General features: G+C 38.7%; 1 protein-coding gene and 1 long non-coding RNA gene across 2 annotated transcripts in view; one reads left to right on the top strand and one right to left on the bottom strand.

Moving 5' to 3' along the window:
- The window catches only part of TET1 (tet methylcytosine dioxygenase 1), a 110,322-nt gene that overhangs the window by 36,051 nt on the left and 59,525 nt on the right, over window positions 1-14,746 (bottom strand). The window contains exons 4-6 of the mRNA XM_045569296.1: window positions 4,790-7,070; window positions 669-759; window positions 8-101 (exon numbers count right to left, since the gene is read on the bottom strand). Coding sequence (XP_045425252.1) covers window positions 8-101; window positions 669-759; window positions 4,790-7,070 — 2,466 coding nt within the window. The remainder of the gene's footprint in view (window positions 1-7; window positions 102-668; window positions 760-4,789; window positions 7,071-14,746) is intronic.
- Window positions 1-14,746, top strand: part of LOC123650421 — a 39,460-nt gene that overhangs the window by 2,774 nt on the left and 21,940 nt on the right. The gene's annotated exons all lie outside the window — the stretch shown is intronic.

Genomic DNA, 14,746 nt, shown 5'->3' with positions numbered 1-14,746 from the left:
TACTTACCCACTTAGCTATTGGACACCCATGAGAGCTTTTGCCTTCTTTCCCAGTATACACTACTATTTCTATCCTTATCGCATTTCCTTTTTGACCATACCTGAGTATAAAACACAGGAGAGAATGTACTAATTAATTGCAATCTACACTTGGAACCTTCAACTTTTAACATCTTAATATGTATAACAGATGGATGAACAGAAGTTCAAAAATCAAACACTTCTCATAATTTACTTTTGTAAAAAATTTGCATTTGTGCAGCAGATGTTTTTCTTTATTATCAGTTCTGTTTATTTATCCTTAAAAATGACTCTTTTAAAAAAGCCTGACTCCAAGACAAACAATGGGAATGTAAACTGTGCAGTGTCAAGGGGGTAATTTGACCTATTTCTACTCTTATACAATAATATAAAAATAAGTATTTCTGAATTTATCAAAGACAATTAAGCTTGCCTTGTGAGTGCCCAGTTATGTGCCCAACAGCCCATGCGATGAGGGACTCAGCAGGGACACCAGGGTACCCCTTTTTTCCTGGGCCCTAAAGAACATCCAACTCATACTGCTCAAAATTTTCTATTCATCTCATGTTTGGTCCCAGAGATAATTTATCTGGATTGAGTCAGGTCCACAATAAAAATGATTTTAACAGGGAAGCATATTTCCTCACCTATTCTCCATGATTTCCCTGACAGCAGCAACACTTGGTCCTGCCCCAAGGTGTGTATAATATGGGCCTTTGTCTTTTTGTATAACTCGATCTGTGGAAGGAATAAGATTATTAGACCCAAAGTTTTACAGATTTACATAGGGGCAAGGAGGAGCTATTTTTACTTTTTCTTTTCCCCCTCAATTCAGAACCATGAATCTTGACAAGGTTTTAATAATTAAAGTCAAGGACAATAGGCCATAGAATTTAACTTGTTAATGTTCTACTCTTCCTGCTCCTAATTCTTTCTCCCTCTAAGAATCAGATGGAAAAAAATATTTTAAGATGTGGGTCAGATTTATGATCCTATCTCCTGCTTTAAAAAAATCCGTAATAATTGAAGTGCAAAATTAAAAGCTATCCAAGAGTGATAAATCTAAAAAGCCTGGCCTCAGAATCCTATTAAAATTGAGCCAAGCAATTTTACTGCTAAGAATTTATTATACTATACACTAGTGCAATTATGTATTTATAAACATACAAAAGAATGTTCCTTGTTAATTATTTGTAATATGAAAGAGAGGAATATTCTTAACATCTGTCAATAAGATGTAGGTTAAATAAATTATGGGATACTTATATAGTGGAATGAACTAAAGCTATTGAAACAGTTTTTACAAACATTACAAAATCTACGATGAAATGAATTTAAAAAAAAGCAAGTTGGAAAAATAGTGTGTTCTAAAAGTCCTAAATTTTGTAAACATGGAAACAAAATCAAAATCAGTAACAATGTTAATTCCTATAGAAAACTGTGTAACAGGAACTTTTATCTTCAGAGAATGGAGACTATGAGAAGATGTTTGCATATTTCTGTACCCTTTGAATTTTTTTTTTTTTGAAACAGAGTCTTGCTCTGTCACCTGGCTAGAGTGCAATGGCATCATCACAGCTCACTGCAACCTCAAACTCTAGGGCTTGAGCGATTCTCCTGCCTCAGCCTCCCAAGTAGCTGGGACTACAGGCACGTGCTACCATGCCCAGCTAATTTTTCTTTCTTGTAGAGGCTGGGGTCTTGCTCTTGCTCAGAGATGGTCTTGAATTTCTTGCCTCAAGCAATCCTCCAGCCTTAGCTTACCAAAGTGCTAGGATTACAGGTGTGAGCCACTGCACCCAGCCCTGTTTGAATTTGAGAGCATAAATTATACATTTCTTGGGAAAACAATATTTTTAACTTGGTCTCTTAGCATTGTGTATAACCAGAATCACTGGTTCCAAACCTAGATGTACTGTTAAAAAAAAAAAAAAAAAAAGAAAGAAAACAGAGAAGAAAAGGAAAAGAATCACTGGGGGCAGGGCGCAGTGGCTCACCTCTGTAATCCTAGCACTCTGGGAGGCCAAGCTAGGAGGAAAACTTGAGGTCAGCAGTTGGAGACCAGCCTGAAAAAGAGCAAGACCCTTTCTCTTCTAAAAACAGAAAAAACTAGCCAGGCACGGTGGCACAGGCCTGTAGTCCCAGCCACTACAGAGGCTGAGGTGGAAGGATGGCTAGAGTCCAGGAGGTTGAGATTGCAGTGAGCTATGATGATGCCTGCCACTGCATTCTAGCCTGGTGACAGAGTGAGACTCTGTCTCAACAACAAAAAAAAATCACTGGAGAATTTCTGCATTTCATGAATTTCTACCTACACCAAAAAGTCATTATTTAATAATTTTGATCAGACATCAAATACAAAGAAGACTTACTTCTGTGGCTTATTAAGCATGATACATTGAATAGATTTTAATTTACTATTGGTGAGTAGAGCAGTGGTTCTGAACAAGGGGTAATTTTGCTGCTAAGGGGACATTTGGCACTATCTGGAGGGAATTTTTGTTGTGAAACTCAGCAGATATGTATGTGTACTACTATATAGTGGGTAGAGGTCAGGGATTCTGCTAAACATCCAACAATGCATAGAATAGCTCCCCTAGAACAAAGAACTATTAGGTACAAAATGCCAATAATGCTAAATTTGGAACCCTAATCTAGAGATCAATTTACTGTATTTTGCCAGAACATGGTACCACCATGGAAATTCCTTACCCTCTGATATGATGGTCTTACTTGGAATGTAAAGTCTTAAAGTTACCTTTTTTACACCATAAGCACAATAAACTAACATGTAATGATTAATGAAAGATACGTTAGTGACAGTGTATAAAACAGTTCTCAGTCCACTGCAGGTACTCAATCAACTTTGAATGCCTGGCTGTCCTTACTCTTATAAACTGTGACTGGTTATTTTGTATAAAGAAAGGGTCTCGAAACTAGACAAGCATCCTTTTAGAACCATGTACACAGTAAAACTACACTAGCTTAGGTATATAAACTTTACTGGTATTTACATTTGGAATTATAGGCCTTTTTCCCAATTTTGGTGATATTCAGATAAGTGTTCTCCCTTTTATACTTCAGATTTTTGAAGCAACAGAGGGTTAAAGTTATAAGCGTAGGCTCTGGAGTTGAGATTGCTGCATCTCTCTGAATCCCAGTTCAGTTACTTACTAGCTGTGAAGTTTTCTGTGTCTCAATTTCCTCATTTGCAAAATGGGGATAAAAAAGCCCTCCTTTTGTAGAGTTGCTACGAATATCACAAGTCAAGGCATGGCCCAATACGAGACTTGTAGTAAGAGCTCTAGAATAGGAGCCATTATCATTTTCTACTCTTGTCTCCTTGGTCCAAGAACCTCTTATTCTCCCAATTCAACCCCATTCAGGCAGCATTGTCACCCATTCCAGATTATGAGATTCTTCTCAGGAGACCCTATCCTTGGTGGCTGGCACATGGTAGCTTGTCAAAAACTGTGTGTTGGGCCGGGCACAGTGGCTCACGTCTGTAATCCTAGCACTCTGGGAGGCTGAAGCGGGTGAATCGTTTGAGCTCAGGAGTTCGAGACCAGCCTGAGCAAGAGTGAGACCCCGTCTCTACTAAAAATAGAAAGAAATTATCTGGACAACTAAAAATTTATAGAAAAAATTAGCCGGGCATGGTGGCGCATGCCTGTAGTCCCAGCTACTCGGGAGGCTGAAGCAGGAGGATTGCTTGAGCTCAGGAGTTTGAGGTTGCTGTGAGCTGATGCCACGGCACTGTAGCCCGGACAACAGAGTGAGACTCTGTCTCAAAAGAAAAAAAAAAAAACTAAAAGGCATCACTACACTACACTATTTTTTCTACTGTGGTTAAAAAATATCAAAATGAGTACTTATCCTTTCCAATAATCAACACAGGAGTCAACTTAAGTTTTCACATGTTTCGAATATTGAGTAAATTTCTCAAAACTCTTGCTGAGAATCTTTACCCCAGCTAGATTTTCTCAGTGCTTTTAACACACCGATAAAAAGAAAGTTAGTTTCCGAATGTTCTTTCAATGACTCCTAAGGCACAAAATGTATAAATACATTGGTTAGAAATCAGTTCATTAACTCAGCTATTAGCATAAACCTATTTGTTGTTTTTTTTAAAATAGGAAATCAATATTTATTGGACTAATTTATTAAAATGTTAAAACTCAAAAAGATTTATGAATTCTTCAAGTGACCAAGATTTTTATGGAATTTCTTTAGATATGAGTGTACCCTTTATATTGCATAGAGCACAAAAGCACAAGACACTTAAAAAGATATAAGCCAGTTTCAGTTCTAGACCAGGATGGCAATTGCCATCTATACTTTCTATACTTGTTTAAGTTGTATCCACGTTTTACATTCTCTGTATGCATGTTCTTTCTCACACACACAAAAACGTTAATTAAAGTCTGGTAGACTGAAATACTTTTGAATACGGGAAGAATAAACAAATTGTAATGAAGTAATAAGGGAATTCATTCTTATGCTATGCACAGTAAACAAGAGACATTTTGCCTTGAGAGAAATTAGTATATTTTCCACGTGAGAAAATTTACCTTTGTTTTCCAAATTATGAGTTGAATTTTCCATTTTCTTCTGAGCAGAATCAATAAAGATCCCACAGAAAAATGGGTATAGAATTACTAAGTCTATCTTAGCTAGAACAGCAATGGAGCAAAAATACCACACAAGCTTCTCTCAGGACTTGAGACAGTTTATGCAGGTGAAAGAACACATCCACACAAGTACTTACCAAGACAGTTGCAGGTGGGTGGTTCAGAATCTTTAGTTACAGACACCAGGTTTTTTGTTGGGTTAGTAAAGAAGTTCATAGCATAATCATTAAAACTTTTCTGTGTGCTGTCTACTGGGGAAAATTCTGATTCGGCAATGCTAGATGAACAGACTTCGTCTTCACTTTTGGTAGAAACCACTGTAATTCCACCTGAACACACTACATTTACATTCCTGAGAATTTGTGCTGGGTCCGATAAGGGTGTCTCTTGAGAGATACCTGGTAATGTTGGCAGTCTCTGATGCATGAGTGGCTCCTTAACATCTTGTTGCAACTTTATTTGGTCATCACCAGCCATCCCTTTAGCACACTGGTTAGGTGGAGAGGAGGGCTGGGTCGAAGGGTGAGCTTTCTGATTGACATTCACTGTTGACTGTACCTGAGAATTATAAGCTTTATCTGTAAACGCCTGCCCATTGGATTCCGTTTTAAAATGAAATAAGGTGAGAGAATCCAGTGGTTCAACTTTCACCATTTTTTCCTGTGCTAATTCTGTATACCTCTCGAATTTTATCTGAGTGACTGGAGGAAAGAATTTTTTGTCTTGTATCGTTAAACTTTTTGGAGCCAGTGGTTTGCACATTGTGGTTATGGGCGGAATTTCTCCCAAAAGGATAGGAAAAACATGTGGATAAAATTGCCCATACCTTTGAAATCTGGCTCCTATCCAAATGTCATGTAACTGACGGTACTGATATGACTTTTTCTGGTTTTGCTGATGCTTTTCTTGACAACTTACAACTATGGGCTTCTTTTTCCGCCTATCTCTTGATGGGGTGGATTTTGTCTTTTTCTGGGTTGTATTCTTTTGCTTTGTTAATGATGAACCATTATTTTGTACACTTGAAGGTGGTTTCTGTTGTATTAAGCCCTTTTCCTGACTATGTTTTTGCCGTGCATTATTATTACTTTCAAGTTTTTTGTCATCTGGATTTGTATTAGTTGATTTAATTATCGATGCAAGTTGTGTTAGTTGTGTTGCAACATCTTCCTCAATTTGAGTATGGGCTGCATCCTGACATAATACATCATCTGAGTCCAAATTTTTACTGTTGTCCAGTAACTCATTACAATACCCCAATTTATTACTTCTTGGTGGAAACTGATCCAGAATCTTGGAAGAACTGTCAAGAGTAATCCTACCTTTAGCAATATTTTTACTGGTATCAGTCTTGGATGAATTTGTTTTTGGTATAAGAGGTATTGAATTTGTGACTTTTGAATATTCATGTGATGTTGTGGATGCTTGGTTAGTAGCTGAGCTGATATGTGAGTTGGAAAGAGTATTTTGGCCATTGAATACCACTGTGTTGCATGAAGTTTGCTTTTCCAAAGGTGGACAGTGATGAAGGTTTGGTGGCTCTCCTTGTATGTTTGAGTCTTGAAGGTCTTTTTCTACATAACAGAAAGCTGTCTGGCTGCTGTTAAGCAATCTAGGTGTTCTAAGTTCTGAACTTTCATCTTTCTCTGACTTTGATGGTGAGGAATTCTCTGACGGGGCTTCTGAGAGTTGAGTCAGGGCCTCTATGGCTACCACTTGGTCCCGTGTTAATCTCCTAACTTTCATTAAGGATAAAATTCGTGCTTGAACTGGAGACCCATCTTTTGGTTCTTTACTTGGCATGTTGTCAGGAGTTTTTGGTTGATCACCTTCATTGTGTGTACTAGTGTGACTGTTTATATTGAGGTTTGAAGAATCTGGATTAGAATTACAGTTAAAGCCAGGCTTCTGGAAGACTAACACATTACTTCTCCCCTTGAGATGATCGCAACACACACTAGTAGCAATAGAGCTCATGGCATTGTTATGGTTTGCAGTGTCTTGTAGGAATTTATACGAATTGTTGTCAAATGCCTTGCCAAATTCTTCAATATTGAATTTTTTAAATGACACATTTGTTTCAGTTGGTAAATAGTGTACATTTTTAATGCCATTTCTTACAGTTTGTATAAACAGTTGTGGAGGTTTGTTTTGTTTCTTGTCAATTTCAGAGTTTTTTGATTTTTCAGCTTCTGTCACATTAGCACTGAAATCTCCTTTGACATGATCAATTAAGTGTGATTTCTTGTTTTGCGTCCATTTCTCCACTTCAACACCTGTCATACTTTCTTCATTTTTAGCTACATTTTCAAGGGGTTTTGGGTTCAATTCCAATCTTTGTTCGTTCCCATGACCACATTTACTGTAGTCCATGGATTCTGACTTGGGGCCATTTACTAGTTTGTTGTCAAAATCTGCCTGTAAAATAAATATAGAAATTACTCATAGCATCTATTTAAATATCTAAATAAGAGCTGTAAGAACTTTAAAATGTAATAGCAACTAAAGATGAAAGCCCGGTGGATACAGCCTAAAAGAGTATTATTTTTGCTTTTTACATGTTAAGAGAAGTCATAAAATACCAAAAAGGGAGGTGTAGGGAAAAAAGAAAGAACTAGAAGCTACCATAATCTCATCCTGTTAATATTTGGGTATGTTCATTTGTTTTTCCAAATAAATTTTTAAACTATTCTAACATTGCTACCATTCACTGGGAATATCTATTGTTTTAATGCAAACTGTATTCAAGAGGAACATACACACTGTAAAGTGTAAAAATCATATAGCTTATTGAACTTTCACAAAATGAACATATATGTAACCAGATCCCAGGCATGAACTCCTCTGTCTTGTCATCACTCACCGCCCAAAAGGTAACCATTGTCTTGATATTTAACATCATAAATTTCTCTTGCTTATTTTCAAACTTTATATAACTGACAGGTTTTTATTCAAAATTATACTTGTGAGATATATCCGTGCTATTAATTATACTTGTAGTCCACAGATTATCATTGCTGCATATAACAATGTAGTCATCTATTCTATTGGAGATGTACATCTGGGTTATTTTTGGGTTTTGGCTGTTTAAAGTATACTGCTATAACATTCTGATGTCATCTTTAGGTGAACATACATATGCACTGGGTGGAGGGAAAGTGCTGGGTGATAAGAGTGCGTGGGTATCTTCAGCTTTAGAAGACAGGCCAAAGAATTTTCTAAAGTGGTTATCAATATACACTCCCACCTGTAATTATGAGAGTTCCAATTGTTCCACAGTCTCATTAATAATTAGTATTTTCTGACTTTTCACTTTAGCCATTTTAGAGAGTGGAGAGGGATATAATTCCCCTTTTTTATTGAGATGAAATTTACATGACGTGAAGTACATCACTTTACAATTTAAAAGTGTACAATTCAGTGGTTTTAGTTCATTTGCAATGTTGTGCTACTATCTAATTCCAGAACATTTTCCTCATCCCAAAGAGAAACTCTGTATCCATTAAGCAGTCATTCCTCATGCCCTCCAACCTTCATATATTTATTTATAGAGACAGGGGTCTCCCCCAAGTTGGAGTGCAGTGCCTATTCACAGGTACAATCATAGCACACCACATCCTGGAACTCTTGGGCTCTAGAGATCCTCCCACTTTAGCCTCCTGAGTAGCTCGAACTACAGGCTAATCCTTATTTTGTTCTTTTGTTATTAATAACATTGAAACAGCTCATCAAACCTCATACCACAGGAATTAAGATAGTAGAGGTATTGTCATTGCTATTAGGAGTCAATAGAATGACAATTACCATTTCCCAGTGTATACATATTTCAAAACATCATGTTGTACATGATAAATCTATAAAATTTGTATTTTCCAATTAAAAAAAAGAAAAAGAACCTCTAGACCACTGACACTTAACATGACTGTGGAAATTCTAGTCAATATTTCAAGAAAAGAGAAATATATAAATATCAAAAATTAGAAGACTTGTTGTTTAATAAAGTAAATATAATTCATTGCATAGGCAATTCCTAGCACTCTGGGAGGCCAAGGCAGGAGGATCACTTGAGGTCAGGAGTTCCAGACGACAAGCCTCAGCAAGAGCAAGACCCCATCTCTACTAAAAATAGAAATAAATTATATTGACAACTAAAAATATATACAGAGAAAATTAGCCAGGCATGGTGGCTCATGCCTGTAGTCCCAGCTACTTGGGAGGCTGAGGCAGAAGGATGACTTGAGCTCAGGAATTTGAGGTTGCTGTGAGCTAGGCTGATGCCACAGCACTCTAGCCCAGGCAGCAGGAGACTCTGTCTCAAAAAAAAAAAAGACATGTACCAAAAGAATATTTTCATATGATATGCTCATTAATTAGTTAGCTTAATTAAGAACACCTAAGCTTTGTTAGTCAGTTATATTTCATGGCTTTTTTTTTTTTTTTTTTTTTCTGAGACAGTCTTGCTCTTTTGTCCTGGCTAGAGTGCCGTGGCATCAGCCTAGCTCACAGCAACCTCAGACTCCTGGGCTTAAGCAATCCTTCTGCCTCAGCCTCCCGAGTAGCTGGGACTACAGGCATGTACCACCATGCCCAGCTAATTTTTTTTCTATATATATTTTTAGCTGTCCAAATCATTTCTTTCTATTTTTAGTAGAGACGGGGCCTCACTCTTGCTCAGGCTGGTCTCGAACTCCTGACCTCGAGCGATCCACCCGCCTTAGCCTCCCAGAGTTCTAGGATATCACAGGCATGAGCCACCATGCCTGGCCTTATTTCATGGCTTTTAAAGAACATACTAAGACTGTAGGTGGCTCTGGGCTCCTCCTAACCACTCTGAACCAACAAGAAGATTGAACTTCTTAGATCAAGTCTAGGTCCGATACTTCCCAAGCCCCCTCCATTTTCTCATTTTTCCAGATTCCCATTGTCTTGATAATCTCATACTCACTCTTGAAGGAGCTCAGTGGCATTGAGCAAGGTGGTATTTTTTTCTGAAATGCCCGTGTCATTTGAACAGAATCGGATTATAACCCTCTCCCCCAACTCCATACATGCAGCATTTCCTGTATCAAGACACAGCTACTCAAATCAGATAGAAAAATAAGGCCTTTCAAAGTATGTTCATAGAAAGGGTCCAGTAAGACTATTAACTACAGGTAGATCAGTGTTGCTTAACTTTTTTTCATTTTCACCAATACCTCGCCTCCAAGCAAGCCTTTTTAGGCACTTTTTCCTAATAGCCTTCCCATGACATTTTAATACCACAGATATACTATTTATTTCCTTTGTACATTGTTATATTTAAGATTCCCTGACTCACCAACAATCAATTCTTATTTCCCTTGAGAAAGCATGAAGTAAATAAACCACATTGTTAAGGTACAAAACAATTTTTCATAAACTATTATGTAGAACACACAAGGGGCAGCCCACAAAGTATTTGTGTCTAACCAGAAGTGACATCCTCAGGACCTACATTCTCATCCTGAAAATTGAATGTTTGGGGAAAAAATTCACAGAGAACCACTAGTGCCTGTATAACATTGACTTTTTGGGGTTTTGTTTGTTTGTACAGAGTCTTGCTCTGTAGCCCCAGCTAGAGTGCAGTGGCTTCATGATAGATCCTCACAGCAACCTCAAACTCCAGGGCTCAGCAATCATCCCGCCTCAGGTTCCTGAGTAGCTGGGGATACAGGCACATGCCACAATGCCAGGTTAATTTTTCTATTTTTTTGTAGAGACAGGGTCTTGCTCTTGCTCAGGCTGGTCTTGAATTCCAGACCTCAAGGAATCGTCCCATCTGGGCCTCTTAGAGTGCTAGGCTAACTAACCGTCGTGAGTCACTGCACCGGCCTCACGCTGACTTTAAGGTACTATATTTCACTTCTTCCCACTGACCCTAAATAAGAAGCATGGAGTTCAGACCCTGTTCTACAACAAACCACCCTACAATGGTCACCACCACTGCTTGCTAATAAAACCAAATTTAAACTTAAAAAAAAGACGAACCAACTACCTACCAAAGATTCACCCAAGAAACATTCTAAAATGAACATTTAATACAAAAACAACAAAAATCTCTCTCAAAGGAGACCTAAACAACAGCTACCTTATCGTACCAGGGCAGTGAAATCGGCTAGTCCAGATTTCCAGCCACCAAATTCTCTTTTCCCTCTTGTAAGGATAAAAATAGGTCAGCTACTAAACTGAGTTTTGTAGTCCTAACATTCTTTGAGTTTTGCTTCAGCTCCGTTTCCCTACTCTGCCCACAACCATTAGTTGAGAGAGTCAAAGGCCACAAAAAGACAGGGCCAAAGAAAGTGCTGGCCCAAAACAGTAGGTCTAAAGGACCAGATGGTCCTCACCCCACTCACTCTACCTTGATGCTGTTTGGCCTCCTGGCTCTTCCACGCCTGGGCCGGATCGGAGCCATGGCAGAGACAGAAGTCTTCTCTAGAAGCGGGCTTCTTTTTTATTCCAATTTTTTCATTCCTACCCCCAACAAAAACTCCACCCTGATCTGGCCACAGGGTATTAGAACCCAAAGCAAATGCTTTTAACTCAGGGGTGGGGTGAAGGGAGGAGGGGAATTTGAGCAGGTTGTTGATAGAGGGTGGCTCCCACCCTTAATCCTAGCACTCTGGGAGCCTGAGGTGGGAGGATCGCTTGAGGTCAGGAGGTTGAGACCAGCCTGAACAAGAGCAAGACCCGATCTCTACTAAAAATAGAAAAAATTAGCTGGGTGTGGTGGTGTGTCTTAAAAAAAAAAAAAAAAAAAAAAAAGAACAAACCAAACCTCTATTTAACAAAAACAACATGTACACTGAAGATTGGTTCCAAATGTATAGATAATCACTACTGACCTAAGAGCGAAACCTCTCTAGTCACAGGTGTTCCTGGCCACAGTCCTCTTCCTTTGGGGCTACGAGTATTTCCAGTCAAAAAGAAGAAAAAGTACTCTAAGACCTCAAATCGGTCTCAAGCTATCATCTTACCAACTTCCCTCCTCATTAAAATACCTTAAACTTCTTCTTCCAAGGTTATAATTGAGTTCTCAAATGCCAATTTCAATCATTCCTTAAATACCATAGACTTAACTTGCTTAAGACCCCTTAAGGGTCTTGTTCGTAGACCCCCAGGAAGAATTTACACTGAAAACTCTCTGAAACCTAGCTCTCCCCTGGAGCTAGCCACACCTCTGGGTGACTTGACTGTAGCTGTGTCCTCCCTGAGCTTACTCCTGGGGGTTCTAAAGCCAAACCCACTGCCCTTTTATTCTTCACCGTTTCGTGAACAATGCCACACATGCTTAAGTTTAATAATCAACTCTGGTGTTCTGTGTATTATTCATTATACCCCTTCAGTATCTGAACAATTTCATATATTTTTAAGTACATAGATTAGGCTGGAATCAAACAAACTTTGGCTATTCTCTCAGCTCCATCAATCACTTATCAAACATTCTGAAAGGATGTTAACTTTGAATTGTAGCAGTATAGCACAGCTATTCAAAATAGTATCACCTAATGTTCAAAATCAATATATACTGCATACACTGGGTTCACACCAAGTTACTAAGTAAAGTGTGTGAATCTACAACTCAATTTAGAATCTAATCCTTGAGGATGTGGTCAAAGGTCACTATTTTTCCACCAAATGTTCCTTGGACTATAACCCTCATTTCTGGATAATTCTGATAAATTTTATCTTTTTACCTCAATTTTTTTTTCTTTCTTTTTTGAGACAGTCTCACTCTGTTGCCAGGGCTAGAGTGCCATGGTTTCAGCCTAGCTCACAGCAACCTCAGATTGCTGGGCTCAAGCAATCCTCCAGCCTCAGCCTCCAGAGTAGCTGGGACCACAGGCATGTGCCACCACACCCAGCTAATTTTTCTATTTTAATAGAGACAAGGTCTCACTCTTGCTCAAGCTGGTCTTGATCTCCTGACCTCAAGCGATCCTCCTGCCTCGGCCTCCCAGAGTGCTAAGATTACAGATGTGAGCCACCATGCCCAGCCTTTCCCTCAATTTTTTAAGTTCCACATAACTGGGAGACTAAGATCCAGTACAAACTTATTGGTATTAAATAATAGCCCCAAAACAAACTTAAAAACCATACAAGCCCCAGAGTTGGAGGCTGCAGTGAGCAGTGATCATGCCACTATACTCCAGCCTGGGTCACAGAGTGAGACCCTGTCTTAAGAAAAAGAAAAAGTTTATCTTTGCCAACTGTCAGAAAGAAATTAAAGTTAAAAAAAAATTAAAGAAAAAACATGAAGCCGAGTGCGGTGGCTCACACCTGTAATCCTAGCACTCTGGGAGGCCGAGGTGGGTGGATTGTTTGAGCTCAGGTGTTCGAGACCAGTCTGAGCAAGAGCGAGACCCCATCTCTACTAAAAATAGAAAGAAATAATATGGACAGCTAAAAATATATATACAAAAAATTAGCCATGCCTGTAGTCCCAGCTACTTGGGAAGCTGAGGCAGAAGGATTGCTTGAGCCCAGGAGTTTGAGGTTGCTGTGAGTTAGGCTGACCCCACGGCACTCTAGCCCCGGGCAACAGAGCGAGACTCTGTCTCAAAAAAAAAAAGAAAGAAAGAAAGAAAAGAAAAAGAAAAAACATGAGAAAGAAAGAAAAGAAAAAGAAAAAACATGAAAAAGAAAGAAAAAAAAGGTTTTTTTTAATTTAAAAAAATCATATAAGTTTAGATTACTTAATTCCATCAGACAAGATGCAATCACACTAGTTTTACAAATACAGTTTATCATCACGCATACTGTAAAGGCTCAAGATAGAAGGCAGGCTCCAAAAACCCTGTTTTTTCAAATAGCACTTAAATTTTCCTCAAGATTTCAAGAGATTTGTCCTATGACAACTGCTGTTTTCCACTGGGGTTTAGCCTCTATTAAGTCATCCTGCCTGGAATTCTCCCTCATGATCAAAGATAATATTCAGGGATCTTGCCCAACTCCACGAAGGAGGTCATCAGATAACTAGTTAATTTATGATCATACAAGGCCCCAGTAAAGGTTTGGCCTTTTATATTTTTCTATACTGCCCAGTGATCTTAGGTTTCTAGTCAGTTCCTCCAATGTTTTCCCTTAAAGAAAAAAACGTCTATTTCTGTCCCAGCTTTCTAAGAACAAATACTCCAAGAATAGTGAGTATTTACCGTTAGCACTCAGCTGGTGATGATATGCACAGAGATGTTTACACATTCCTAAGAGAAAAATCAGAGAGCTGTTTGGAGCCAAAGTTTGGAGATCTGTAAATCTTCCCCTCCAGACTTCTTCCCCACAGGCTATAACAAGCTGGAGTCTTTTCTATCTTAAGAAAACAAAACCTGCCAGGAGTATCAAGCTCCCATGGAATCTCACTGCATCATTTTACAACTGAAGTCCTTTAAATAATTGTCTGCAATCATTGTCTGTCTAACATGTACTCTTCAGCCCACTACAATTAGGTTTTTATAGCCACTGCTACACTGAAACTATTCAAGATTTACCATTGTAGTCTCAATTGCTAAATTCAATGAATTTGCAGAATATCTTTTGATACTATTGCTCGTTTCTTTAGGATCCACCCTTCAATTCTCCACTCATTATTTCTGTTACCTTTGCTGGCTTCTCTCCCTACTTAGAAATGATGGTGATCTCCTTTGTCCTCTCTCCAACCTCCCCACTTATCCACGTTCTGGGCTCCAGCCTACACATATTTGCTAATAACTCCCAAATCAACACAAGATCTCTCCCCTGAAGTCCAAGCTCAGTCAACCACCAAGTAGATATCTTCACCAGACAAAACCATATCTAAAAGTTATCGCATTACCTTTTCCCCATACCTCCTTCAACCTCATTACCCACCTAATAACTCAGGAATCTTCTCAGAAGCTTCCTGTGTTCGAGATCCAAATTCAACCACCAATTTCAGCAGACTCTATCTACTTAACACCTGTTTCATCCAACCCGTGTTCTCCATTCCTTCTCCATGTCTCAGTGTATTTTTTTTTTTTTTTTTGAGACAGTCTCACTCTGTTGCCCTGTCTACAGTGCCGTGGCATCAACCTAGCTCATAGCAACCTCAAACTCCTGGGCTC

This window comes from Lemur catta, chromosome 14 (genome assembly GCF_020740605.2).
Source record: "Lemur catta isolate mLemCat1 chromosome 14, mLemCat1.pri, whole genome shotgun sequence".
Lineage (NCBI taxonomy): Eukaryota > Metazoa > Chordata > Mammalia > Primates > Lemuridae > Lemur > Lemur catta.
This window is presented reverse-complemented; position numbering and strand designations above follow the sequence as displayed.